This window comes from Ambystoma mexicanum, chromosome 9 (assembly GCF_040938575.1).
Source record: "Ambystoma mexicanum isolate Mex_15411 chromosome 9, UKY_AmexF1_1, whole genome shotgun sequence".
Lineage (NCBI taxonomy): Eukaryota > Metazoa > Chordata > Amphibia > Caudata > Ambystomatidae > Ambystoma > Ambystoma mexicanum.
The window spans coordinates 782,023,946-782,051,926 of NC_090931.1; the positions used below are offsets into that span (position 1 = coordinate 782,023,946).

Below are 27,981 nucleotides of genomic sequence, written 5' to 3' on the forward strand. Positions count from 1 at the left end.
CCTTCTTTCTGGAACTCCATACTTGTAATGAGGCCCAATGTCTTCAATCAGGGTGCCTTGTTTAACAGCAGTCCCAGTATGTTTGCTTTTAAGAAGCCACAGCGATTAAGATTGTTTTTTTAAATATATTTTAAGAGGCCAAAGTTGCCCTGGATCTGGTGTCATCAGTTCATTACTTGTCTACTACAACATCTCTGACCCAGCAAACTATGAACCCAAGTGTTCCAAGACTTGTTGAGGTACCCATGGCTTTCCTATTGATAGCATTAGCTAAGTAGTATGCAATTTGTTGCATCTGCCTTTGTATTGTGAGCTATAATTGATTAAATAAATATTGATGGTGATGATGACAGTTTTGGTTGAAACATGGCTTAGCCTACCGAAGTTATGTAGGACACCCGCTCAACAAAAAATAGTTAATGGAATCAAAGAGTATCCTAGCTGTAGAGATAATTTCACTAAAAATCACTGTGATGAGGTTGTCCCTACTTCCAGGGGTTCTGCAAGACAAGATCCTCATAAAAGCCTGCAGGATCGCGGTTAACCATGGCACCAACTTGACCTGCTATTCACTGTGGTTTTAAAACTTGGCTATGCAGAAATGAACTGAATTAACTTCAGTTTTCTTTTTAGGGACTTTTCCTCTTTTCTACAATCCAGCACAGATCATTAGAATTCATCCCAGTACCGGACTGTTTCCTTGTTACCAGGTCGCCTTTGGCAACCAACATGGACACTAAGGTACCAGGGTACTGTCAGAGTCTGGGTACCCTAATAGGAACAGAAACAAGACGAAAGCTTCCACTAAGGAAGTTGATTCATCGTTTCAAAGTCCCATTTAAAGATAGCTACCAGGTATTGATACTAGTATCCCAGTCCAAGATGGCCCCCGGAGAACGAACGCACAGAGAGGTATGCGTTTCCTCATCAGGCATAAAAAAGGAAACAAAATGAGACAGAAGCGTCTTGCAACTGCCTTTGTGCCGCACCTCACCAGGAGTCGCTCATTTCAGGATATTTAGGTATTTAGCCAGGTAAGAGGGAGAGGGGAGAGGTTGCTGGCCTTGTTACTATGTTTCTTAGTGCCTTCCCCAGACCCTAGCCTCTCATGCCTTTCAGGGACCGTCCTTAGCGTTATGAGAAAAGACACCAATCCTTGTTTTCTAGGAGGGTTATTATTGTGTAGTACAGTGGGACAAGTTAGTTTTTGTTAGTTATAATGAATTTCTGCATGATGTGCTAAATCCACAAAAGGAAGCCCAAAGCTTTACACAAGGTACAATTATCCTGTGATACTAACAGGAACATTCAACCCCGATAGTTAGAGCAAGACAAATCAGGAGTACAGGTAAAGACCAGTTTTGAGTATTGTATTATCAGTAGGGTTATGGAGAATAGCCTATAGGTTCTAAAAGACTGCCTTTTGCCACACAATTCATCTCCTGAGTCGGTGATCCGGAGTGAAAACCAAAAGGGGGTGCAACCATGAAGTGGCCCCTGCCTGGTGTAGCCCACTTCTTCCTGTTTGTTATAACGGTACGAGGAGGGTTTCAACAGGTACTAGTGGTGTACGTCTTGCCATAGCTCCTAAGAAACTCTCACACATCCGAGAACCTGACACAGATGTGTCGAGTCAAACCTCTGTGACAGCACCTGCCACGTTACTGTGTCACATCTGGGGATTCATGTTGGTGACATACATTTTTTTTCTTATCATTTTCCCGGTTGTGATTAGAGCATCAATTTCCTGTGGAGGTTTCTATGGTTTGGGGGTCACCGCTAGGCAGGGGTGGTTGAGGAGGGTTAAGTGGCAAATTCCACACCATATTCAGTGCTACATAATGGAGCACAACTCGCAGGATGCCACTTTTATTTTCCCCGTGCTTTGCCTGGGGCCGAGTTGGGCCAGGATTGGTGGGAATGCTCTACAATCCAGCAAAGAGAATGTTTGGAGAATTCTGGCCACCACATTAGCCAGCAGTTGTGCCATGCCGCACAAAATGGTGACACTGAGCATGATGACATGCTTACTTGAAACTATCCACATCCTTGATTGGCCGTTAAGTTAGGGTCTCTCTGATTGTGTAGAATGCCTGCAATTCTGCTCAATGATAGACTGGGAGCAAGACTTTGCCACTGCCGGGGGAAATTGCAATTTGGTGCAATGCACCCCATTCGCCTTTCAAGGTACAGAGGGTCCGTTTTTTCGCCTGCGAGGTCTCAGTGTGTGTGTTTGTGTGTTAACTTACCATTTGCTAGGAATGGCACAATGTGCAATAGGTCACTTTGCCAAACAATGTTGCAGGCCACTTTATACATGGATACCCATAAGAAGCTTTTTCTTTTGTGCGGTTCGAGAATTATTTGAAGCTCCTTGTGTTATTGTCCACCAGGGGAATATATATTAGGATAACTGGCAAAAGACACTTTTTAACACACACTGGGTGGAAAAGGTGCATTTGTGTTGTATCTTTCAGGCATAAGTAAACTCTGCATTTAGAGCTGCCCTTGAGCTGCCAATCTCGCGCCGCTCAGGTTTTAGGAAGCGGGTATGCCTTATTAATGGGCACAGGTTTTAATGGTCCTGGTCTCCTTATGTGAGAATGATGACGGCGGTGGGGAGCAACCCCTTGTTGCACATTACTGTGGGCAAGAAGTACCGCTGCTTGAAGACAATAGCGTTATGGTTTATCAATGACCACAAACACTGCACATTTCTATAAAGGTTTAAGGGCAAATCGGTTACCGTTGCCACCACTCGGTCCCATGAGTTTACCACAGGATTACAGGTTATGGTAGGGGGATGTTATGCTGTAGGTAAATCCTCCATGCCAAACTCGGGATTTGGCAGAGCAGCGAAAACAGCATGAATTCCGTTACTACCTACAAAATTGGCAGAACCACAACTTTATACAGAATTACTGCCACCTTTTTCCAGCTCCATCAAACTGGGAATTATATGATATGATAGGTTATTTATAAGGCGCTTAATACCCAGAGGTTTCTAAGCGCGGACCCGGGGATCAAATCTGTGGTGCTCTGTGTCGTCTTGTTTCCAAGGCGAGCACGTTGCCGCTGAGCTATCCTCCCGAGTCATGAATACTGCTGCTGATGCAATCTATCAAATGGTCTGTTTGTTTTTTTCTTCGGTTATACACATTTACTATTCCTAAATGTGGTGCTAACTGTTATTTTATAAATATGGGATATGAACTATGGAAAAAGTTTGCGTGCAGCTAAAATTCCTGTATTTGGCAGCACGCAAGTTGTTCATTAAGGTGAGCAAATGGAACTGGCCTCGATTCCTTATTAGGGAAGGAGGTATTGCAATGGACAGCATATCAAGTATGGTTGGCCGTGGCCTGTTCATTATCTGCCCACCGCAGCATGGGCCGTAGGTACAGAAACAGCGGCCGCAGTGTGTGGCGGGCCAAGAAGGTGGACACACTGATGAAAACTGGTCAGAGATGGTTCCATGCAGTTGCAAAGTCTATCATCTGTTAATTTACAGTTTGGTCGAATGGTTTTGGTTGACTTTAAGGCAACCTTTTTTCTATTTTTGATATGGGGCGTCCCCCCAAACCCCTCTTATCTACCCCACAGCCCCTCCCATCCTCTACCTCCCCAATTGCAGACTATTAGCATGCCGGCAGAGACATACTGTCGCTTCAAACGGTCCATCATGGTGAGACGTATTGGCAGTGGTTTTGGGTGGCAGTGACTTCTAAGCACATTCATAGCCCATGTGGCCTTTGCACTGTGAGGCTGAAACATCAGAAATGCTAATTTTGCACGTGAGGTTACCAGGTGACTCAGGGTCACTGCGACCCCCGGTGCAGTCCTGGCCTTTGGTTTTACTTTAACTGAGACCATTTTATTCAGTTGTGATAAAAGCCCAATTGGAACTGATGGTGAAATGGAAGCCCAGGACTGGGGCATGGTGTCCCTGATGACATGGAGTGGTCTGGCAACCTTACCTCTACGAGGTCTCCTCATCCTGCAAAGGCGGCATGTGGGATACGAAACACAGTCCTTCCAAACGAGACAGTGCTACACAATGCTCGTTGGCCACACCACTGGGGATACAGGGTTCTTGGCAGGGGAGATGGCTATAGTTGTGTATGGATTCTTATGACAGAGGCGAGCTTACAATAGATTATTTAGGCAGTAGATGGGGTCTGCAACTATTGGCCGCCAGAGGTTTTGGACTACAAATTCCATCGGCCCTAGCCAGCGAAGTCAATGTGGGGGGATCTTGGAAGCAGTCCTCCTATACATCTGGAGAGATACAGGTGGCAAACCCTGCAAGAGAAGAGAATTTAGCTCAGTGACTGGAACACAACGGGCCATCACATGAAGGCGACCCCTCCCCTTAAGCAGCGCACCACAGCTTAATGGGACAGCTTCCTATGCAGCAGGTGGACAGGGCCGGCCTTAGGGGCAGCAGCGTCCTGGGCGAATTGGCGCCACCTACCCCCTTCCCGGCGCGCCCCTGGTTTACAGGGGACGGGGCAGAGGGGGGACGGGCCAGGATGTGGCACTTTCTTTTTTTTTAACCAGGAGGTAATGATGTGAATAGATGCATCAGCACCCTTTTGTTATTAAATGTGCCTGCGGTGGTGGGTGCATTTAATAGCAAAAGGTCGCCTGCCACGTCTTCTCCCACTAAGCCAGCTCGGGGGAGCCCTTGAAAGACTCCCTCGAGCTGGCATGGCGGGGGCTAAAGGCACCCTGGGGGGACGTGGCGCCCCAGGCGTTGCCCGGCCTGCTCCCCCCTAAGGCCGACTCTGGGTGGGGACCCTGAAGCAAACACGTGTAGGCGTGTTGTTTTGGGGGTATATAGTTATCACATATGAAACAAATGTGGGCTACAGAGCTGAGGCAGATCGCTCCTGACAGTCATGCAGAACCAAGGCATTATTCCAGACAGGCTCCTGGGTGAGAAGGGCAGGGACTAACGCAATGCACAACACATGAATGCTGTGCATACCAAATCAATCATCTGATGGCAGGCAAAAAGGTCAAGGTTCACTGTAGTCGCCCTCTGATGTCCCTTGCAGCCCCCCCGCCCCCATCTCCACTGCGAGGCATATCATCCACAGGACATGGGAGGGGGAGGAGCGACTGGAAAAGTAATTACGCGAAGAAAGCGACTTCTCACTCAAATAAAGAAAATATCGATTTCAATTCCGGTTTACGATGGAGTGACTCATGCTTCGCAGCTGCACGGAGGCGACGCCATATTATGAAACCGAATGCAATCTCTTACATCCAGGTGTCATTATCTAGACTAGAGGGTTCTTGCGGTGCATGTGTGGTGAACATTCTTCCAAAACGGGTCCATTGGAACTTGGGTTCACTTTCTGGCCCTCTTACCCTGCCTACAGTTTTCAACCGAACACAATATCACCCAAGCCATGTAGTATGAAGGCGTACACGCACATCTGCCCTAATGCTGCTCAGTGTACACAAGTTACACCCATGCACGCATTTCATCACAGTTGTGCCTTGTTGCGCCATAAGCTCAAGTGCATTTTCCCTTTTTTTTTTAAATGAAATCTCCAGGTGTGAAGCTGGTCACTGCTGCGGTTACCGTATGGCCTTCTTCAAAGAGGGTTTGCTTTCTGGCCCACACTCGCGGATCTCCACTGGGTTTTCTGCACACTCCACACACCATCACTGCCTTTCCCTAGCCCCTGCCCCAAGCCCATTACCCCTTGGTCTGCCTTCCTAGTCGCAGGCCTTATTACATTTCTCGTGAGACAGACTTCTAATACCACCCTTCCCAATCAAACATGGAGACACCCCAGCCCTAGCCTTAATTCCGTAATCCCTGCTTGATTTGCTTTAAAAAATAGGATCTCCCCACCCCACTCGTCCTGCTATTTGTCTCCACTATCCAGAGGAGCAGTACCTGCCCTTCCCAGCGAGATAATCAGATAAGTATTTAATGTTTATTTTTATGTACAATGTTACCTGTGGATATTGCCAGTCTCCCATGTGCTAAAGATAATTTGCCAGAATACCTGGTTGGAATGACAGGACTGTCAGCAGATTAAGGAAGCGGAGCGTAATTGACAGGAAAGTATCTATTCAGCTTAGTTTATAAATATTCTGCTCCATGAATTGGTCGCTGCACATTACAAAGAACCTTATAAGTAACACGCTTTTTCACTGGCAACCGGTGAAGCTGTCGCAGCAGACTAGAGGAAGGAGACATTCTAGGAGCCCTCAGTGCCAAGCGCGCAGCTACATTTAGCAAGAGCTGCAGCCGATAGATCAAAACATCTGGTTAATCTATCACTGTGGCACTGTAAGGCATGCCACCTAGAGTAGTCAACCGGCCACTCATGTTCTGCAGTGGAGGGCGGCACTCCCTATGGCCACAAGCAGTGGATGTGCACCAAGCACTCAGCCTCAGATACCTCCACGGGGAAGACATTTTGTCAGCATTAGTCAACCTGCTCAAGCTGCCCCTGCTCCAGGAGACGCTTACCTATTTGAGGAATATGCTACGACCGAGGCAGAAGATCTCCCCATTCATAAAGTCGTTAAAGCCCTGGAGGCCAAGGAGTGGTCACACATTGCCAAACGGTTGCCTAGATTTGTCGCAAGGAGGTATCAGCTTGTCGGCTTTGGTTAGGAATTCCCACTGGTCCCCAAGTAAATACAACATTGTTATAAAGGAAAATAGAAATGTGCAATATTAGTGAGTCAAACGGTTGTAGGCTATTTTGTACAACAGACGCGCATGCCAGTCCACCTGTAACTTCGTATTACTGTTTTGATGTTGTGGTTAGGGGCATAGTCACTTCCTAACTGGGCACACCCAGCAATTTGAACCCCAGAATTTAACTAATACATTTTGGTTTGGCTATTTGTTTGTGGTTGCCAAATCTATTACAAAAGTATAAGCACTCTATGAATTAGAGGGGTCATGTATAGATAATTCAGGAATGTGCCCCCACCCCTCCAAAGGGTTTCTTGCAGGCATGTTTAGTTATACATTTCGCATCGGCCTTTCACAAGCAGTTTTCAATTGTTAACTGTGTATGCTCAAGGATAAACATTAGCAATATCTGGTTTTAGGTACTGGCCTATGAGGAAATACAGTTTTACATTGCCAAAACCATTTGATGCATATTTATTCAACTGGATTTCCAGTCACCCTTAGAACTGCCCGAGTTTGGGGCAGAGTTCTCCTAAGAAAAGGATTTTCCGTCCAGCACATGAGGATGCCTGTAGTCTCCTGTGAAGTCATGACACCTTCCCAGAGCAACTGGATCTAGCCTCTGGAAACTGGGTGTGAATCACTGCTTCAAGGGGAACTTTGCAAGCACAATAGGGAGACGGCACATGGAGCATGGAGGACAGGGACTGGAGTCTTTTTGATGTAAGGGAAACAGGGTGACAGGATGAATGAGGGTAGCTCAGGAGAGAAGTAACAAGCAGGAGAGTGGTTCCACCGTCTAGGAAATTCTTAGGCCACCCATACTTCCTGTACCCCCTTCACACTTCTTGCACAGAAAGTACCCTGAGTATGACAGAAAACAAAGGCTCTTGTCACAGCCGCCTGTATAGGCCCCTTACAGAAGGCTTGAAGTAGACAAACCCACTGGGGCAAAATGACTATGTAAATGGGGTGACTCTCAGTTGAATCATCTTTGGACTTCAGAAGAAGGATTTTGCTGGAACATTATTGGGGTACAAACTGTCCAAAGCCCTCAGCCGGTGAGGAGGTGATTGAGATTTCCAAGGAAAGAGCAAAACCTTCCTCCAACCCACTTTAGTGGAACATTTGCAGTGATCTGCTGCTTGGAATGCCTCCCTGGCTGCTGACTATTGCTACCCCGGACTCAGCCTTCTGGAAGGAGCACACCTGCAAGGCAACCTTCCGGGCAGGGAAGGGCAGAAGATGGACCAAACTTCCCTCAGAGACCCAGTGCCAGGTCACACAGCACACCAAGGAGCTGATGTTTGGAAGGCCTGTCTGAGTCTGCAACATTGGTGCCTGGACCCTGCAAAATCCCTCTGGAAATCTTCCTGGCTGGGAAAGGCATAAGAAGGACTCACCTTTCCTAGCATTACTCGTGTCTGTGTCATTTCTTGAAAGACAGCCTAAATTGTGCGGCCAATAGGTTAGCAAACTGCGCCTACAAATCGATTGGTATACTATCAGGGCGGGCGTGAGGCGTTTCCCTTATGTAGATATTTCATGGTGATGATAATGCTTTATTTGCCAATGAGGATGTTAAACGTGTCATAGGTCTTTGGAATATTTGGCAAACTAATAATGTATTCCTTTATTGAGGTGATTTGCCTTTACAGGCGCTCCAACTCCTGCCAATTGCCTAAACTGAAAAACTGGTTATCACTATACCATTCACCCACCTACATGTACCTAATCATACCTACTTACCTGTAACAGTGATGATCTTCATTGTGATATCCACTCACTCCAAGGAAATTGCAAATGAGTCCTCAGTCTGTACTAATGGTGAATGAGTCCTCTACACTTTTCACCTCCGTTTTTTGAGCGGCAGAACCTCCTTAGATTCACATGAATAGACTGTTCCTACTCTCGATCACCCTCTTCAATCAGGTTTCTATATACTACTATTGATAGCTGGCCTAGAATTGTGGAATCGTGCGCCCCACAAGGCTGGACATTTTGAATGTTTTGCTTTGAAATTAAATTTGTCAACGTCCCCCACTTTTTATTCTTGGGCTATCGTCTACTCATCATAAAAAGTCTTGCCACTGTCAATCACTTTCTCCATGAACGTTTGTGCAAATGCAAATGCGTGTGGCCGATGTTTCCTGAAATGTTTACCTATCCATTGATTGTACTTGCATTGATCAGCGACTATTCATTTCTCCTCTACAGCAGGTGTTGTGGCAACACCATCTTCATGCCAGTAATCAATTTATGTGGACAGAGATTTGAGATGTACGTGACCACGGCTCATATCACCATAAGGACTAATAAGAAGCGCAGGTTCCAACTAGGCCCGGCTTCTGTTGCAAACATGTCAAAATATACCTTTGGAGAGCATCACTTGATGCTGGTCAATAGACAAGGTTATCCTCCTATTCAGACCCAAAACCTGACACATATGTGTCATTATTGCACTAGTAAAGTGACTACCACAGTCAGATTCATTTCTTTGAGGTAGGCCAAAATGTGAGAAAATATGATGAACTGTTAGCATGACCGCTGTCTCAGCCTGCCAATGTTGAGCTGGAAGGCATTTAATCCATACAATCATCAAACAAATCACAATGATTTGCTATTATTCCCACGTCATAACCTTTGAACAATTCCAATCAAATCAACTTGTAGGCCAGATCAGGGCAAGGCTAAACCTCTCCTCATTTGTGGTGAATTGTGGGTCTGTGAACTTGGCTGGAATTGAGAACACACCAGCATCCCCTGGGATGCAAGGTGATGTCCTGAGACATGTGCAGCCAATATGCAAACCCTCTTAACATTTCTAAGGTCTTTTTAATCTCTCTGTGTCTTGCCATTACAGCATAACAGTATGGTGCATCTTGAGTTCACAATAGCAAGGGGGGAGGACACATGGAATGTATCCAAAGTAAGTGCAATTTCTTTTTTGGTTTTGAGAAGAACCTTCAATTCTTCATTTCCCTTAGAGTCCTTTTCTGAATCCACTATGCCATGGTAAAATGGTCACAGTACAGGCTCATCTTTTTGGGAAGTGATCAAATCTGCATCTGAATTGTCAAACCTCCATTGGACGATAGGAAGATCACTTTCCTTCTTGGTGTAGAATTGTAGAATTGCTCAAACCATCGTTTGTTCTAGTAGATGCACTGTCAGAAAATACTCATCCATTGCTGCTCTTACCTTGACTAATTGGTCTGTCTTATCGTTCCCATAGTTCTCATTACTGGGCAACTTGGAATGTCCACCGATTTTCTTCCAGTAAATGGTCATTGCATTTCAATCGCTGGACTATTAGTAGTTTTCAATAGCACCCCATGACACAAGTCATTCTTGGTATATTTTCTATTAAGCTATACCTAGTATAATCAGAATAAGTAGTAATCGCTAGATCTTTGATTTGATCCTCTGCAGCTGTCTGGACGGCTTTATAAAGAGCAACTAGTTAATCTATCTGGCAACTTTTGGCGTCAGTCCTTTACCAACAGAATGGAGATTGCCGTTCTTCATCTGCACATTTCCTTTCCCGCAACCAACTCTCTGTCAGGGGAAATTGTTGACACGAAAGAGGCATCCATTCACATAAACACTTGCCAGATTTCTGCATCTTTCTTCATCAAAAACCTCTGCGGTGCGACTTTCTGCAATCTTCTAAGTTGTGGTAAATGTGTACATCCTCTGATCCTTCAATTAGTGCACCATCAGGGAGCTATGCTTAGCCTTCATCTACTGACCTCTTTTTGTTTTGGCCACGTGTTAACTTCTACTGGAAAACCTTGCCTTGACAGTGTCGAACATGTTATTCTGGACTGAGACAGGTTACATGTTCGAATACTTCTGCTCCTTAAGTATTGTAGGACTTTGCTGTCTCAGTGATCATGCCTTTGCCTTGTATTATCGAGCAGATAGTCAGCAGTCAGCAATGCCATCTCACATTCACTGAATCCCTTCTCCACTTGTGAAAGTGCCTCGCTGTCACATGATATTATTTTGTTGTATGTTTCATGCTTTTAGTATTAAACAACAAATATGCATGTCTCTGAAAATGCTGTCACCCAAAAACTCCTTAACTCTTATGGGCTGGGCCAGTCACAGGGCATTTGACTGACTTACTTTTAACAAGCCATTGGGCCTCATTACGAGTCCGGTGAGCCTACTGGCACTGTTGTTACCAGACGGGCAGGGTCGTAATGACCCTCATTAACTCCTGCAGTCCTTCCCACCATTTCCATGGCACACTTTGCTTCAATAACTTGAAAGTTATGTAATGTCAGAATGTTTTCAAGGAATTTCCTACTATGGGCCTCATTACGAGGCTGGTGGTAGCTGTGCCTGTAATACAGGCACGGCTGTGGCCGGTATTCATTTTTTTCCGGGGTCAGAAATGGGCAATTACCGGGTCAATACGGCCTTGCCGGACCCGGTATTTTCCCATTCTTGGGCGCTGGAAAAATTCTTCCCCATTCCCATTTGAGCACCATTGGGCTCAATGGGAAAGGTGAGGTTGGATGCACCGGCATCGTTTATAACGGTGCCGGTGCATCTGACATGCTGTGCTCGTGGGTGCCTGACCAGACCTGGCGGAATGAAAGCACAACTCAGAGTTTGCCGGTCCGGATACAACGGTACCGGCATGCTTACCAGTACCGTTGTATCCGGACCGGCAATCTCGTAATGAGGCCCTATGACTTGTCCTGGCCAGCAGACTCCTACATCCTTTCAGATCAGCATGGTTGTCCATTTTCTGCTTCTACGTTTTTCTTTTGAGGTTTCAGACCGTCTGCTGTGACTTCATGCCCCAAGATGCTGACTTTCTTCCTAAACAATTGGGATCTTTGTAATGATACCATTTCCCTAGACTTTCTCAGTTATGTATGTTCATGTCTCATCTCCTGCAAGTGTCCAGTTTGGTCCTTGCTTAAGGTCACAACATCATCCACATAGATGATGGTCTTGCGCTCTTGAGTGCCGGGCATGGCCTGATTGAGAAAAATCCCAAGCTCACTCATGCTATTCGAAAATCAAAAAATCGTGCACTGCCATGAAAATTGACGCCCTTGGACTGTGAATGTGAACAAAGGTTAAACGGCCCAAATAATGGGACACACCAGTATCCTGCTGACATGTCTAGCGTACTTAAAACATTTGACCCTTGCATCCCTAATCAATAAATGGCAGAGATCATCAGACCCTCCATGGTAAGTTTCCTCAAGCCAGCACACAAACGCCACTGCCAATTTGGTTTCAGTACCCCACTGTAGGGCTGCTGAGGTGCTATTGTCGCCAAACGATGTGCTTACTGTTGAGACTACATTAGGTATGAAAGAATTGTACATGTTATTTCTCTCCTGTCTGATGAAGGTCTGAATACCACCAGTGAACTATTTTTCCGCCTTTGCTAATAAGACATTATTCAATAAGCCTCTAGCACTTCATAGCTTTGAGAGTACCTTGGTATCCCTAGTCGCTTTATGATTCTCGTGTAACATTGTAACTTTGGCGGCAAGCAACTTGTCTACACCCAAGCAGATGTTGAGCTTTTCTGATCAAAGCAAGAGGCACACGCCTCTAATAAAGCTCTTCCTGGGGCCACAGTAAACTTCAACAGGGTTCTCCACACCGTCGCTTGTTAAGAAACGTGTATGCACTTAGATATGAAGGCAAAGGTGGAGGCTGGGGTGATTTATCATTGGTACATGTAATCATGTGTGGGATTCTGCGAGAATGTGTGAGGGCCAGGTGTGACATGTTTAGTTTGAGTGGAGCATGATGTCACCGTATTTTGCATATACAAATGGACCATTTGGTGAAGTAAATGCCACATAACCAGACAGGTGTAGAAATTACGGCAATAAAAGTAAAACGTACTGCTCTTGTTGTTGGCATCCGGCCCACAGAGATTTCGATCTAGAGTGGGGTCAAGTACAACCTAACCCTACAAAGGAACGCTGATCCAGGAACATTGCATCTTAAGAGAGCTTACTGATGAAAACCAGATGTCAATCTTCCGTTGGTCTCTGAACAGTCACCACTCAATATGGGAGGCCCTGTTCCAAATTCGAACACAATTTGTGTCGCTTAAAATGCTACGTTTTCGAATACAAATAGGGCCTCATTATGAGTCACCCGGTATGGAAATAACGGTGGCGGTAAAACCGCCGCCACCTTTGTTTCCATACCGGGTGGTCTCGAGTCCTGCAGGCGGAGGTGTCATCCCCGCCAGGTCTGACCTGGCGGGTTTAACACCACCTGCCTGCAGGCAGACGTGGAAACACCGGCACCATCATGAGATGGTGCCGGTGTTTCCACTTCCCCATTCCCATTGAGTCCTATTGGACTCAATGGGAATGGGGATTTACCGAATTCCGCCTCCGGAATTCCCGGGTCACCGGGGTCGTAATGCCCGGTAATTCCGGGAATCACGGAGGCGGAATAGTAATACCAGTCCGGCGGTAACCTGCCGGAATTTCAGGCACGGTTACCGCCGGACTCGTAATGAGGCCCATAGTCTTTTTTGTAGATTTGTATGAAGACCTGTGCTACCCACTTCCTCCAAATTCATCTGATTGGTCTCCTGCAAAATGGCCAAATAAAAGTCCCCAGAACCCTCAAATAGTACAAACTTATTATGCAGCAGAAAGGAGTGACCGGTAATGCTGTTTTAGGACCACCCATGCCTCATGTATCTTTACATCATAACTTAAACTAAACTGTTACCGCCCCATGGAGGTGTATTCAAGGCAGGACTTCTGGTAAGAGTCATGCCTGTGGTCGCCTCTGCAATGAGAACGTTGATGGGTATATTCCTAATTGTCTTTTACCACGTGCCCCAAAATATTGAATGCACATGTCCTTTGCCATTGATGTACTGGTTAAGATTGTGAAAACTCCAATAGAAAGTAGCTCCTTCCACTGGCAGACGAGATCTCGCCAATTGGCATCCAGTGCTGAGTTAGACATCTCTATATTTCCTGGGAGGTGAGGAATGAAGATTCACCTTCAATAAGGTCACGGTGTAAGATGCCAGAGATTTAATAAGACTGTAAATCTTTGAGATGAAGATATTCTTTTTCCCCTTGGTCCATGTCAATGTGCATCATTGGCATGGGTAGTATAGCTTGGTGACAACACGCTCGTCTTGGAAACAAGACGATGCATAGCAACACAGGTTTGAATCCCGGGTTCGCGCTTCGGAAGCTCTTCGGTATTAAGCGCGTTATAAAAAAACAATTATAATTATACCAAATGCAATCATCTGGTTGCCCGAACCCGTGAGTTTTCTGAGTTTTCCGACTACCTTATAAGCTCATTAGAGCGATATTTCTTCTGGTATTGCACACTATAGAGAACCTCAATGCTCTCTACGCTCTTCTAATGATCATATGTTTTAGATGGGGAAGTGCAGGGGGGTCAGAAAGCATTTGCAACAGAATTTCATTTCTGTTGTATCCGTTCTTATTTCCTGCTCTGCCAGTGATCAGAACACTATTTCATCAGAATCATTTTTAATGACTTTTACCTCTTCAGCCTTTGTGCTGCACCGATCCTTCACTCTTTACCTGCGCTTTGTAATGCAGGGGCTTGCAACCTTTGAATCTCCAGATGTTCTGGCTACAACACCCATCAGCCCTAGCCGGCATTGTCCGTGGTGAGAGTTAGTGCTAGTGGTGGTCCAAAACATCTGGAGATTCACGAGCTGCAGACCCCTGTTGCAATACATCTTTTTCATTCAGGCATTTGATTGCTTGCATGTCATCCTCTGGCCACCATTGGTCAAGCCCCGATGTGGATGGTGATGACTTACATGTCCTGCTCAAGTCTGAAAGCTGAGCATTGTCCCATTCTGAGCCCTTCGGTCCATGAGCTGGCCATGGCAGGCTGGAAGTCTTCTCTCTGCTGATCTCCTCCACATTCTGGTGCAGTTAAGCCCAGGCCTCCACTTGAAGGATTCCAAGGACCTTCACATTCTGTGTTTACCTCCTGGCAGAATTGAAATGGGAGGTTGCGTGTGAGTTATGCATCTTTGAGCTTTTGAATAGTAGCAGCTCAAGTGAGAATGGAGGGCAGCTTTATTTAAGGTAACCTTTTGTTTTTGGTTGTGATTTCCGTCTTTGTTATCTTGATATCAAGTTGTATTAAAATCCACAAAGGTGCTTCATAGTTGGTATTAAAATGGCAGCTGCATAATCCAGTTGATTAGTATTGTATTTCCCTCCCTATTATGGGGGTTATATTAGTTCTGCTAGATTCCCCTTTCTGTGCTTTTCCCCTAATCAAGGTTATGCGCTGAACTCCATCCCTGGTGTCCCAGCAGGATTAGGTGCGAGATATTGCAGTCCAGCCCCAGGCACTCTGCAAACTGCCTCCGCCTTTATTTACCTCGCAGAGGGGAGCGATGCACAGCAGAGCTCCCCATAACAGCACGGCCGTGCACACGAATCAATGCCCATTCCTCAAGTGCAGCGGGACGGCTAGTGCTTAGTTTGGAAAGAAATAAGTGTAAGGGCTCAAATACTTTCTAGCACGTCTGTGACACGGCTGGTGGGCAGTTCCTCACCACTGCTGCTGCCACCATGCATATCTGCTCCCACACAGTGCTGACATATTTGGGGTTACACTACAGCTCTCACCTGCTCATTGTGGTTATTGGATGCACTAACTATCACCACTCCCTAAATAAAGTGAGACAATAAGTGCTGGGGCTGAAAAATAAATGCTGGGGCTCACCCCCACAAATTAAGCACTGGGGATGTCAAGGGGCGGCGCAGCCTCTACTGCCCATTATGACACTGGCCATGGTGGCAGTATGCCAATCGCCATAGGGATACAAACACAGCCCCCTGTGTCCCTGGGGGCTCCACTTACCAAGGACCAGTTGCACAAGAAAATACAGCGGTGCAACGACTGTAGATCACAGTTCAAATCCGCCAACGCTCCGTCCTGCCCGGTGGCAATACACCCACAAGGGGCATGGCATCGTACCCCTCACATGGACGGGGCAGTTGGCCGATGTTAATACCAGGCCACAGGTCATGAAGGCAGATGTTAGAGCAAAGGGACAGGCCCATCAGAAGAACTTGCAGACTTGGAAGCAGTGGTCCAATCCTGTCTCAGCTCATACTTGAAGTAGTACAAGATGTGGCACAGCCGATCCCCATTGCTCCCGTAGGCACCCTCATTGTTGAGCTTTTTGATTTGAGGTTTATTGATAAATAAATGCTAAAACGGTGGTGGCCTAGATCCTGTGGGAAATGCCAACCACTGCCTGCTTCCACCAAACCCTCTATCTTAGAATCTGAAAAGCAAAGAGCTTGCACAGTCCCCCTCTCAATATCTGAAATGGAACACTTGCAGCAGGCTAGGGTGGATATGAGTGCATGAGTAACAGGGGTCTTCTGATTACATGTCAGAGAAAGAGCTCCCTCCATGTATTTCTCGCAGTAGTCAAAGTATTTTACCATTTATCTGCTTCAGACACTTTGAATTAACAGATGTGTTAATGTTCTTCGATATATTAAAACGAATGAGCCTGTGACTGCCTGTACGGATGAAGAGCTCTTTTATTGTGGCCTATAGATGCACACGAATCTGTGTCACATTGCGCAACGCGGTGTACGTCTGTTTTGCTGGGTTGGGAGGGGAAAGGAGTGGAGGGAGTGTGGCAGCCAGGCCATGCCGCAGCATGGGAGAAGTGTGGAGGGGACCCTTGAAATGGGCATTGGGAAGGAGGGAGTAGACGTAAGATCGAACTTGCAGTGGGCAGCCTTCACAGGCTCACTCTCACACAGCCTTCCATAGCAACACTTGTCAGAAGTCGATTGACCTTTTACACTGTATCACAAATATATCACAAAGTGAACATAACCGTTTGAAAACACCAACCATTGGCCAAGATTTAGACCTCACTGAGGCCTAGTGCGGTCTAAACTGGAACAATCACCCCAGGAAATTGGAGAATAATGGTCTCTGAGGTTGATAGACTGGAATTTAGTTAGGGCTCACAGAACCCAAGTGCAACATTCAGAGAATACGTTATTTGTATAACTGATCACCAACTCTTGATCTAGTAACAAGAAGTCAAATGTTCAGGTCGGGCTCACCCTGAGCCATCCTCTCCTATCAGAAGCTGTCCACATGCTATACGTGGATGGATATTTCTGCGCTGCTTGATGCTTAACTCCTCCAAACTCATAGTGATCTCTCTCCTGGCCTGAAATGCCCTGCCCATTCCCATCTCTTGTATGCTTCCCCTGACCACTGTACACCACCCCTAAGGCTCACAATGTGAGCGTTCTTTGTGAAAGAGACCTGAAATGTCATCCCCTCCATTGCGATGGCTGCCAGGCCAAACCTCTTGGACATTTGTAGACCCTGTTCCCATCTCACCGTGTACTCTACCAAAACACTCATTGCCATGCGTGTCCTCGGCAGGGTGGCTTATTGCTTCCATCTACTTATGGGACTCCACAATTATTCCTTTGCTCCTCTCAATAAAGTAAAGAACTTTGCTACCTTCACTCTCTACAACCTCCAACAAACCTTGCCCCAACTCCGTACACCGCTTTCACACAGAGGCATCCAAGGAAAATCACTGCCTATTCAAATTCCTTCTTCTTATGTCTAAATCCGTCCATCGACAACCTTCCTCACCACTAAACCAGGGTGGCTCTGTTTCCCAGTACTCTCCCCGCACACTGCAGGCTCCCAAATTCTCCTCAAAGTAGCCGTTCCAATCCAGCATGTACTGTGTCTCGCTTTCATTCCTTCCCCCTCCTGCCTCCCCATCACTGGTGCTATCACCCCTTGAACCTAAGGTCCTTTCATAGGGCACTGGCTTCAAGATCACCTTTAAGAACCACCTTCTCTCAAGAGGCTCTTACAGGGCTATCGCCTCTCCGAACCCAATGATGGAAAAATAGCCATCACAACTGGATTACGTGTGTGTGTGTATCTTTAAATACTGTAATTACTGAAGATATGTCTGAAGCCTGTCTGGTGCTGACCCGGTTTACAGTTTCCAGCTTCTACTGCCCCTGTAGCCAATTTCAGATATTAACTACCATGACATGACCTTGTGAAGGTGTTTAAAGCACTCAGCAATGGGACGGCTACAGCCTCCAATAGCCCCTTTCTATAGTACCTCTCGGCAAAGGGCCATTCATTTTCAATGCATAAATAAAACTACAACTAAATGCCTCATTGGAGAAATGTACAGAGGCCAATTCAAACAAAAGGTCAACATGAGTAAATTACTACCAATGCCTAACAGCATTCCTTTAATTTACATTCTTAAATTAACCATCCCAGAAATTGCTCGTGCAAATGTATGTGATTCAAAGAAACAAAGGGCTTTGTTGACAATTTCACAGAAGCAAATGGCTAAACGCTAAGTAGAAAAGTTAATTATTTTCTGAATGTACAAAATGTCTTTCCTAATAAGGGGGAAGCTAAAGAAAACCTAATTAGCATATGCTTGCTCACAGCTAAGATTCGTACCTTGTGCAGGGATGTGCTTTACTACTAAGAAAGTGAAGCAAAGCTAGTGCTATAGTTTTGTGAATCGCGAAACAAGGTTTGGACGCTGCTCTGTGGTGAGTGAACACCAACATTTCCATTGACCATTCTTGACCACTTCTGGTAGCCAACAGGGCTTTCTTTAAATCGCCTCGAACATCTACCAAGGAAGCAAGACTGCTCGAGGGAAGAGTACCAGTTGTGGAGGTTGAAGAGGTTATCAAGGGACCACCAAACCTCAAACGACTCATCCTGGTGGGCTTTCAGGATGACTTCTACAAGGCAAAGGAAGTCTTGAGAATGACCATCGTCCATATATTCAGGGGGGATGGTCAATATTCCGAGCATTGCCAAGCAATCTGCTTGAAAAACGTCCACTTAAACAATGTAAAACGTGACTGGCAGTGCTTTCAACAGAACATTTGATGCCTGAGCAGAAACACGAACAGTGACTTTCTCCATCAGATGCATGCTGTTGGTGTGGATGGGAGGAAGGCACATGTGCTCATTTGATGTTTAAATGCAATAAAAACTTTACTTTTGGGGAGAAGGGATCTTCTACCTTTTGCTGTCCTGGTGTTTGGACTACTTTTCCCATGAGCCCTCGCCAGCATAGTCAAAGGTGAGACATCATGGGATTCGTAGTCACAAACATCTGGAGACTCAATGGCTGCAGACCGCTGGTTTATAGTAAACTTGGCAGGAGTGGCTTGCTAAAAGGTAATCCTGTGTACATTCTATTAAACGTTCTTCCCACCACTTCAGATCTGGATTAATAACATCTACTATGTGCAAAAACCATTCACTGTAAGGAAGGGAGTTGTTTCACATCATTGGAACACTAAGTTCTCACTCACTTTTGAACCGTGGCAGATAGAGCCCATTAAACTTGCTTTCTTGGAGAGAATGACCTTGACCGTGCATTTAGGGAAGAGCTTTTTGGGAAAGTCTTTGATAAACACCTCGATTAACTGATGGGCATAAGGGAAACACTGATTTTTATTATCATTTGAAAATATAATAAATGTTATTGTTAAAATTCAAAAGACACTGAAACTAGGAAATAACCACTTATTTGCAATGTAAGTCTGAGCAATATATAGATATTTGCCCCAAATTATGCCCATGTAGCACGTAGGTAAGCATGCAACAGGCAGGACCTTTTCCCACTGGGAATTGGGTGCATTTTACTCAGCATATATAATGAATCTTTCATGGGGCGAGGTTCTTTTAAGAGCAAGTCTTAAACATCTTCAACCTTCTCCAGATATATTGATGCCCGACACTATACAATCCCCAACTTTCCATATAGCAGGGCCCTTCCTCCCCTCAAAGAGAAATGGGCAGAGCCCCAGGGAACCTGACTTGCTAATGCAAACTCTGAACAGCCTCAGAGCCAGTCACGTCTACAACCTAATGACCGATACAATGATGCTGTACCGCAAATTCCTGAATGATTGCAAGATGGAGCTTGGACAGGATATCCTCAGGGATCACACGGATAACATCTTGTTGGCCATTCCAAGAGTATCAGTAGACCCAAAGGGAAGGCTGCAGTAACAAAATCTTTGCTTCAGATCCCATTAGCTACCTACAAAAACCAACAGAATTAATCTATGCACAACCCACCAGTGCTTGAATTGTGGTCAGGCTGGGGGCTCCCTAAGCCACCTCTTGGCCAGTTACACTCGAGTGCGACCCATTCGGAAGGTGTACGCATGGTGATGGGTTGGAAGGTGTGCCTGGATACTCTGAAAATCTTCTTTAATGTGCTACCCCCAGACACAAGCGAGTCACCCTACATTCCAGAGCAGCTTGGGAAATACCTTGAGATGAATGAGCAAACGGCCCCAATGCCTTGCCACCCAGCCTCACCCCACATGACACAGCGACCGGTCATGGTCAGGTACCTCTTGACATGATAAACAGGTTTACCCTGCTCAGCTTGCATTTTTTCTTTTTCTTTTTCCATCTCTTACCTCTTTTTCTCAGGTTTCAGTCACGTTGGTGTCATTTGATAATATGTACTTGTCTGTAAAAGTCCAATAAGGATAATATTTAACAAAATTAAAAATACACCGGAAAGGGGAGTCATATTTAATGTAATGCAATGTAAAGAGGTCTTATTCAGTGCAACTCTGCCATTTTGTTGGCCTCCTTGTATGTGGATCTGGAAGAAAGGAACTGGGGAAGGGGCTGCTAATGGATCAGAGGGGGCAAAACCTGAACTGCTGATGAGCACAGGCTGGAAGTACCCGAGTCCTAGTTACAGGTATGGCTCTATGTGGTTTGGCAGTGACACTTGGGTATGTCCTTTATACAGAGGGGAAACCCCAAGATTGGATAAATCACAGTACTGCGAGACCGGGTTAGCTTCTGGCTTCAGAGTTTTTTTGTGATACAGTTAAAGAACGGATTTTCCATATGTATACATTTAGATGAGTTCAGAAGAAACATTACGTACAGGGACCAATCAGAAACAATAACTCTCTGCCTACCAACGTCATTCCTACTACGTTGGATCCACCCAGTAGTGTGCTCAGTGACAGGGCAGGGAGGGGGAAAGCAGCAATCCTCAGTGGACTCATACAGGGTTAAACTAGGAGCACAGACCCATTAATGCAGCACATATCACACAGATATGTGTGATATGTGGACTCATACAGGGTTAAACTAGGAGCACAGGGCAGGGAGGGAGAAAGCAGCAATCCTCAGTGGACTCATACAGGGATAAACTAGGAGCACAGACTCATTAATGCAGCACATATCACACAGATATCGGTGATATGTGGACTCATAAATGGTTAAACTAAGAGCACATACCTATTAATACAGCACATATCACACAGAAATAATTGCCATGTCCAGTATAAAGTGTGGTGCTCCCTGGGGCTCGCGGCTTTCAGTAATCCATCCCTCTCTTCCCAAACCTTGGCTATTATATGCATTAATTTCCCTGAAAGACCAGTGTCCATCTTGAAATCATGTCCCCCTTCTAGCAGACCACAGCACGCCCATGCCCTGCTGACACACATGTGCCACAACAGCACACATTAGCTAAGCACACTAGATCCTCGCTATTCTCCGGTATCTTACTCTAACTCCAAAGCGCCTCTGGATTTGCTGAATCCAGAATTGCCCTCACTGGCGCCCTCATTACTTAGAAACAATCTCTCTTTAAACCTGGTGCCTTTACCTCTGAACTAGTAACCTCTTGTTTTCCACGTACGCGCAGTTGCCATTGTCACCAGCCAATGACAGAGCATGCGGCGCACACATTCAGTTAAATGATAGAGTATGTCGAAGCGGTGGTGCCGCAACTGCCCTCACACTGCCCTCACATGCACAAAGTCTCCCCACCTGCCAACACATCTGAGATGCCTTTTCTTAGGGACCATGGGATAGTCATCTGAACACCCCTGCCCCCAGGGAAAACATACCACTGTTCAATTTTACTCACCGATCATAGCCCAAAATGGCCCATTATATAAAATGCATGGATGCTATTTCTCCCTTGCGTGCCACTCTGAACACAGTGTAAGTACATGGACACATGCATCCATGAAAGAACAAGAACCACTCTCTGGCAACCCCCAGATTTGGAGACATTCCCACTACTATTCTGGGTTCGACCATCTTGATCAAGTTGGTGCTCTTTTTATGTTTCTTTTTTTTGCAACGAGTTGCCTTTTAACTAAGCTTATGAGATGACTCCATGTCAGTCATCGGCGGCATGCCTTATTCCTGGGCTTTCATTTCTTCATCAATTGCCTTCTGGGAGTTGCAGTCTTGGTAACCGAAGTGAGGTGGCACTAGTGACATGGAGTCATTTAAACCTTACTTTAAAATGCTGATCCTTGTTTTCTCTTTTAGATTTCTAGGTTGGATAGGTTACTAAGGTTTTTATTTGTGTCTATGCATTTCACAATCCACCTGCCACAGAACATTGTGAACTAGAGACACGGTAGAAACATGTGGCGCACCATGGCATAGAAAGTGTAAGTCCAACAGGAAACGTCCAAAAAGACCGTATCGATTTGTACGAATGGTGCAAAAGAATGAAAAGGGCCTGTACCATTCGTACGAATGGATACAATCTTTTTTGGCATTTCAACTGAGAATCCGGAAATATGGAACATGAGGAGCAGTGGTTGTGAGTGTGTCCCCCGCTCCCCATGTTTGGCATTTTCGGATTGGGGGTTGCGGGTATCCCCCGCTGGGGAATAAAGCAGAAAAAAAAAGAAAAGGACCTTGCGGCATCGGTTCCCAAGCACGTAAGTGAAGGGAACCGGTGTCACAGGGAGTCAGCGGCACACAACGAGGTGTGCAGCCAAAAGCAAAAGGTAAGTAGGGGTGTTTGTGGGGTATGTTTGGGGAGGCATTTACTTTGGGTTGTTTGACGGTAACGGTCAAGTTAGCTATGCTTTTTTCGGCCGTGAACTTTTCCGTTGCAGGCAAACAACACAAATCCAGTGCAACATGTATTCACATCTAAAACACTCCATTGTGGCGTGCAAATTCAGCACACCATTAAGATTGGCAAAGGTAGACCATGATGACTGAAAGCGCCAGGACTACAGGCCTCAATACGAGTTTGGCAGTGTGGTAAAAAAAACAGTGGTAATGCAATGGTAATGGAGTTGTCACAGCATTACTGCTGCATTACCACAGCGCCCAACTACAGGTTTGGAGGAAAGGCAGAGGAAATACCTGCAGCAGAATTGCGGCAGTTATTCCTCTGTCTTACCACCCAAAAACAGCCAAATCGGTGGTATTACCGCTAGTGGTAATATAGCCGGACCAAGTGGTGGTAACAGTAATGCCACCAAAGTCGTAATGAGGCTGTATGTGCTTTAATAATGGTGCTATGAAATATGTTCTTTAGGGTGCTCAGTACTTTTACAATAGGACAGTTATTTTTAAGGGCTGTGCTCCTGTGAAATATCAATGTAATGTCCCCTACATTTTGTAACAATCAGTTACTTTTCTGGTGATTAAGAGTGCTTTCTACTTTTTCTTTATACAACACAGTGCTAAATCTGGCCAGATCTCCACGTACTTTGGTGCAGGGCATAACTGAGGTTTATTTAACTTGGATGTCTTCACATTTTACAATTATCGTGACCCCCCAGATTGTAAAGCCCTGTAGTCCTTACCTGCACTTGTTCCTTCCGTCTCGGATGTTGCTTGGTTTGTTTCTCCAGTGGATGCAAGAGGAGCTGCAGTTTCTCCTTCCTGAAGCTGACTCATCACTGCCGCTGCAGCGGCTGCAGCCTGCAGATTCCTCCGTTGCCAGATTTCTTCTGCCTCATCTCCTTCCGGAAAGGCAGCGGCCTCGGCCATCTGCCCCTCCTCGTTTCGACTAACCACGTTCACCGCAGGCAGAGAACCTGGAGTACCCATAGAATACTGTACTTCTGCAATGCCCAGGCTGATGAGGTTGCCCATGTCGGCCCCGCAGGCTCCATCTTCCTCTTCCTGAGAGGAAAAGGCAGGAGTCTCTGAAAACCGCGAACTTTCAAAAGAAGAAAAGCGCGTATCGACCGAAGAAACCCGTGTGGTCACACTCCCATTGCAAGAGCTGTCTGCCCCTTCCATGTCGCTTTCTCCTTCGGGTTTAGTGCTAGTGTCACTGACACTTTCCGTGCGCGCTGGGTCGCTGTGGCCATTTTCAGAAGATACCTGGGAAGGCTCGGATCCATGGTCCATTGATTCCCCTTCACTTGTCCCTGGCCTGATTTCAATGTTGGATGCTTCAACCACCTCATTGGCCGCTACCGTATGTACATGTTCTGTCTCCTCGCAGCAAGGCAGTTCCGTGCTACCCTGCTCCTCAATGGGCAGAGACTCTTTGTTACCCTCCACTTCCTCCCCAACCAACTCCAAAGATGGCACGCTATTTTGAAGGCCCTGGGGTGCACACATAGGCATACTGAAGAGATGCAAAGATATTTCTAACTCAATTTCTTCTCCATTTGCCGAACATACCTTGCCTTGTTTTTTTAAGTGTGGAGAATGTGCTACCCTGCCCTCTTCAACCCCCAGCATGCCACCATTGAGCATTCTAAGACCACTCTCTTCCGTCAATGGAGACTGAAAGGGCAGGTCTTGTCGGAACTCATGGTCCTCCTCATCAGAATCAATGTGGAGCATGGCGTTAAGTCTCGTATCGGTGGGAAAACTACTCCGCAGCTTTGGCGATGCACCAAGCGACCGATCACTTGAGGTTACTACGCATGCTTTCGAATGACCACTGCTTTCAATTGCATCCAAGTAGTCATTTAAAGAGTCTTGGCGCCCTCTTATCGGCGATAACCTTGAAGTACTGGCAGCCGGCTCTGGCTCATCTTGTTCCGATTCCACAGTACTGCCCAACCTTGCAGTATGCTTTGGGGTGCCATTGTCGGTTGACATTTCAATGATTGGGCCATTTGAGCAAAGTTGGGGTGATTCAAGATGGCCTGTTGGCATATCCTCATCATCGGATGGACTCCCGGGGTCTCCATTTATGTTGTTCGCTGCAAGAAGATTGCCAACCGTGTCTGGAGATGCATCTGCATGGTGGGAAAAAAAGAACACGTGTGAGCACATCCATACTTGATAGTGCAATGTACAATCTCTAAAGCAGAGTCTACCCATATAATGTTGCAGGACTGGCAGCAACATTTCAGGTGCTATTGGAAATAATCGAACTATTCAATGTACACATATCCTATGACATAGAATACAATATGTATGATATTCCTTTAAACAGTGGTCATAACGCAATTAAGGAGCAGAGTCATATCATCTAGAGGTGGAGAAGCGACTAAATATTTGAAGAGTTACTACTATAATAGTATGTGCCTTATATTAGGTCAGTGCGTATAGCACACTACATTCTCCTAGCTTTTAACAGGGTCTAACTCTATGCTTTCTGCTAGGTCCTACATCCACATTTGTGTGCTGGAGAAATGAAACCATCTGCCAGACGATAGTAAACACCTGGGCTCGCTGCTGGAAAAAGGCTACGGAACTACTGCCATGTACCCGCACATATTACAATCCATGTTGGTAGTGCACATACAATTCTCATCAATAGTGTTGTCCTCTTGGGCTTTCAAGATAAATATTTATCTCGAAATATTGGTTTAGGGTACCTTAAAGTCTACCTACTCCAATAACATTATGAATTCAATATATAAATGCATACAATCTTCTACTATAGTGTTGCTTTACAAATTCCATGGATTGTTGCAAGCAATACACATCATTGAACTTTTTCCTTCAACTTAATCCCAATCCCTTTCCAAAAATGTGCACTCGTTAAGCAATTGTGAGCCATGGCAGCTTGTATACAAAGTGTCAAACAAGGTCTTCTGATGGTCGGCTATAAGAATGCATGCCTTGAGAAGAGATTCCATTCCATCATGCTAACCTCCCACAAGAGGTGGTCACGTGTGTTAAGGAGTAAATGGTATCTGTTTTTAGACATAGCCAATAATACTAATCTATTTAACAGTTTCTATGTCCCAGCATTAGTCTGAGCCATTAAAGCGATGTCATTTGAGTATCCAAATTCAGGGTGAAACGCATGAGCCATATACAACAACTCAAGGAAATTAGCCAGATACAAAGGAAAAAAAAACATTGGGGATAAAAGCCGGCCTGCCTTTAAAAAACATTTTATTTCAGTTTGTCAGATAAAGTCTCTTTTTTGTGGTGATCTGACTTCAGCTGTTGTTTCTTTATATCGAATCATTATAATTTGTATAAATCCTGATCAATCCCCCGTTGTGGTAAATGCATACATTCTCAGTGTCTGGATGCTGTATCAAATGATACACTACAACCTACAATTGCACAGTACAGAGGACTTTGACTCCTCATTTCTGTGTTTGGATGACAACAACAGGACTAAACCATTAACTAATCTTGAAATCCCTGGTCTAAAGCCTGTATGTGACTGTGGCACAATTTCATCTCCCTCACCCCAACCCGTTTCCTTAACCCGTTAATAAAACATTTGCCAATATCTTCCCTGGGGTTTTCAATAATCATATAAGTATCTCAACTTCTGTAAATAGAGGAATAAGATGGATTTCCTTCCATGAGTTGGGCATGACCATCCCTCCCATCAACCACATTGTAAAAAGACCATCTTGTCCAGCAGCTCTAGATGGTTTTAGTCCTACAATGACATTTTCTTTATTTAATTTTGTGGTGCGACAACACCATATAAGAGCAACCACAAATGTATACAAAACTGTAATATTTTCTGTTATTCCCCAGGTAATATCTAAACAAATAATAGCACATATATAAACACGTCAGTGTAAAACCAAAAGCTGCACCCTCCAAAACCTACCATCCTTGTGTCTATCCACAGGAAGAAGGGAAGAAAGGAGATCTGGAAGGAGAATCCCCATAATATAGGCTAAGGAAAGGGTATATCAAGCTGTACACAACACCCCCATTTCTCCTTAAGGCAACCGGACATGGCCTCACCATCCTGGGATCCCAGAACAATTATATGAATAAGTGCCCCGTGCACTCAGCATCTAGGGTAATTATCATAAGGTCTCTAACCCGCCCATAAAGGAGTGATATGCCTCCTTTTATGAAAATACATTTATTTTGCCCCTCCAAGACACCCTCTCAGCCATCAAGAATACCACAGGGACGCATCAACACCTTTTTAATCAGGTCCTTGTTAATGTCCTCCAGCTCTTGCCATCTGTGCCGGGTACCCTTACAAAGGCCCAGGAACAGGGAAATAAGCTTTCCCCGAAATTCAACCTCTTAATTTTCTGTTGCCAGCTAGAGGAGAGATTCCCTTTATGTGGGCTGTCCTAACTCCAGGATAACAGTGTCTTCTCCTGAAGGTTGTCCCTCTGGCCTCGGGCAGCTAATGAGGAGTCTCCTGTATGTACATTTGAGGAAGGATAGACTCAGATTAAATGTTCGTGCCCAGAAATGACTGCACTAGCTGAGAAAGATACTCCCTTAATGACTGCACTAGCTGAGAAAGATACTCCCTTAATGACGGTATTACCCAAATTGTTCGTTTACAATTGTTCAAATGAACAATTGACCGAATTTAAAGGGTCACAATTGACCTTTTCACAATTGACCGAATATATATGGGATACATTACTCACCGTAATCGTATTTCTGATGCTTGTATCTGCTTAGATTCACATGCTGTGCATAGGCCGACATCTAGTGGAAGCTGCGGAGTATTACAGTTTGTTTTTCGAAAGTCGAAAATGGGCGTCGACACAGGCGTGCCAGTAATACTATCCCTAGTGTGACGTCCACTGTACCCAAGATCCCTCACGCGTGTAGGATCCTCAGATTGTATTTTTTCTGACATGAGGAAGCATGAGGAGTAGCGTGAGTACAGATAATCCAAGCAGATAGACAGAAAAGGTAAGACTACAAGCAATCATGCGCCTTCTCTCGGAGGGGAGGAAGGGTGGGTCGCATGTGAATCTAAGCAGATACAAGCATCAGAAATACGATTACGGTGAGTAATGTATCCCTTCTGAGGCTTGTGGAATCTGCTTAGATCACATGCTGTGCATAGATTAGCGAGCAGTACCAGAAGAAGGAGGTGGGATGTGAGAAGGGTCATGAGCAAACAGGTGTCTTAGAACCGCTTGTCCCACTTGTGTATCTGTCTTGGAATGAGTGTCAATGCAGTAATGCTGAGTAAAAGTGTGAATAGAGCTCCAAGTAGCCGCTTTGCAAATGGTGTCGAGGGGAACATTTGCAATGAAAGCCAGAGTGGCACCAAT

At 45.4% G+C, this 27,981-nt stretch overlaps 1 protein-coding gene across 9 annotated transcripts in view; it reads right to left on the bottom strand.

Moving 5' to 3' along the window:
- Positions 1–27,981, bottom strand: part of HECW2 (HECT, C2 and WW domain containing E3 ubiquitin protein ligase 2) — a 1,520,428-nt gene that overhangs the window by 298,611 nt on the left and 1,193,836 nt on the right. For all 9 annotated transcript variants that reach the window (XM_069615717.1, XM_069615714.1, XM_069615715.1 and 6 more), the window contains one exon: positions 23,359–24,756. In XM_069615717.1, the coding sequence (XP_069471818.1) occupies positions 23,359–24,756 (1,398 nt within the window). The remainder of the gene's footprint in view (positions 1–23,358; positions 24,757–27,981) is intronic.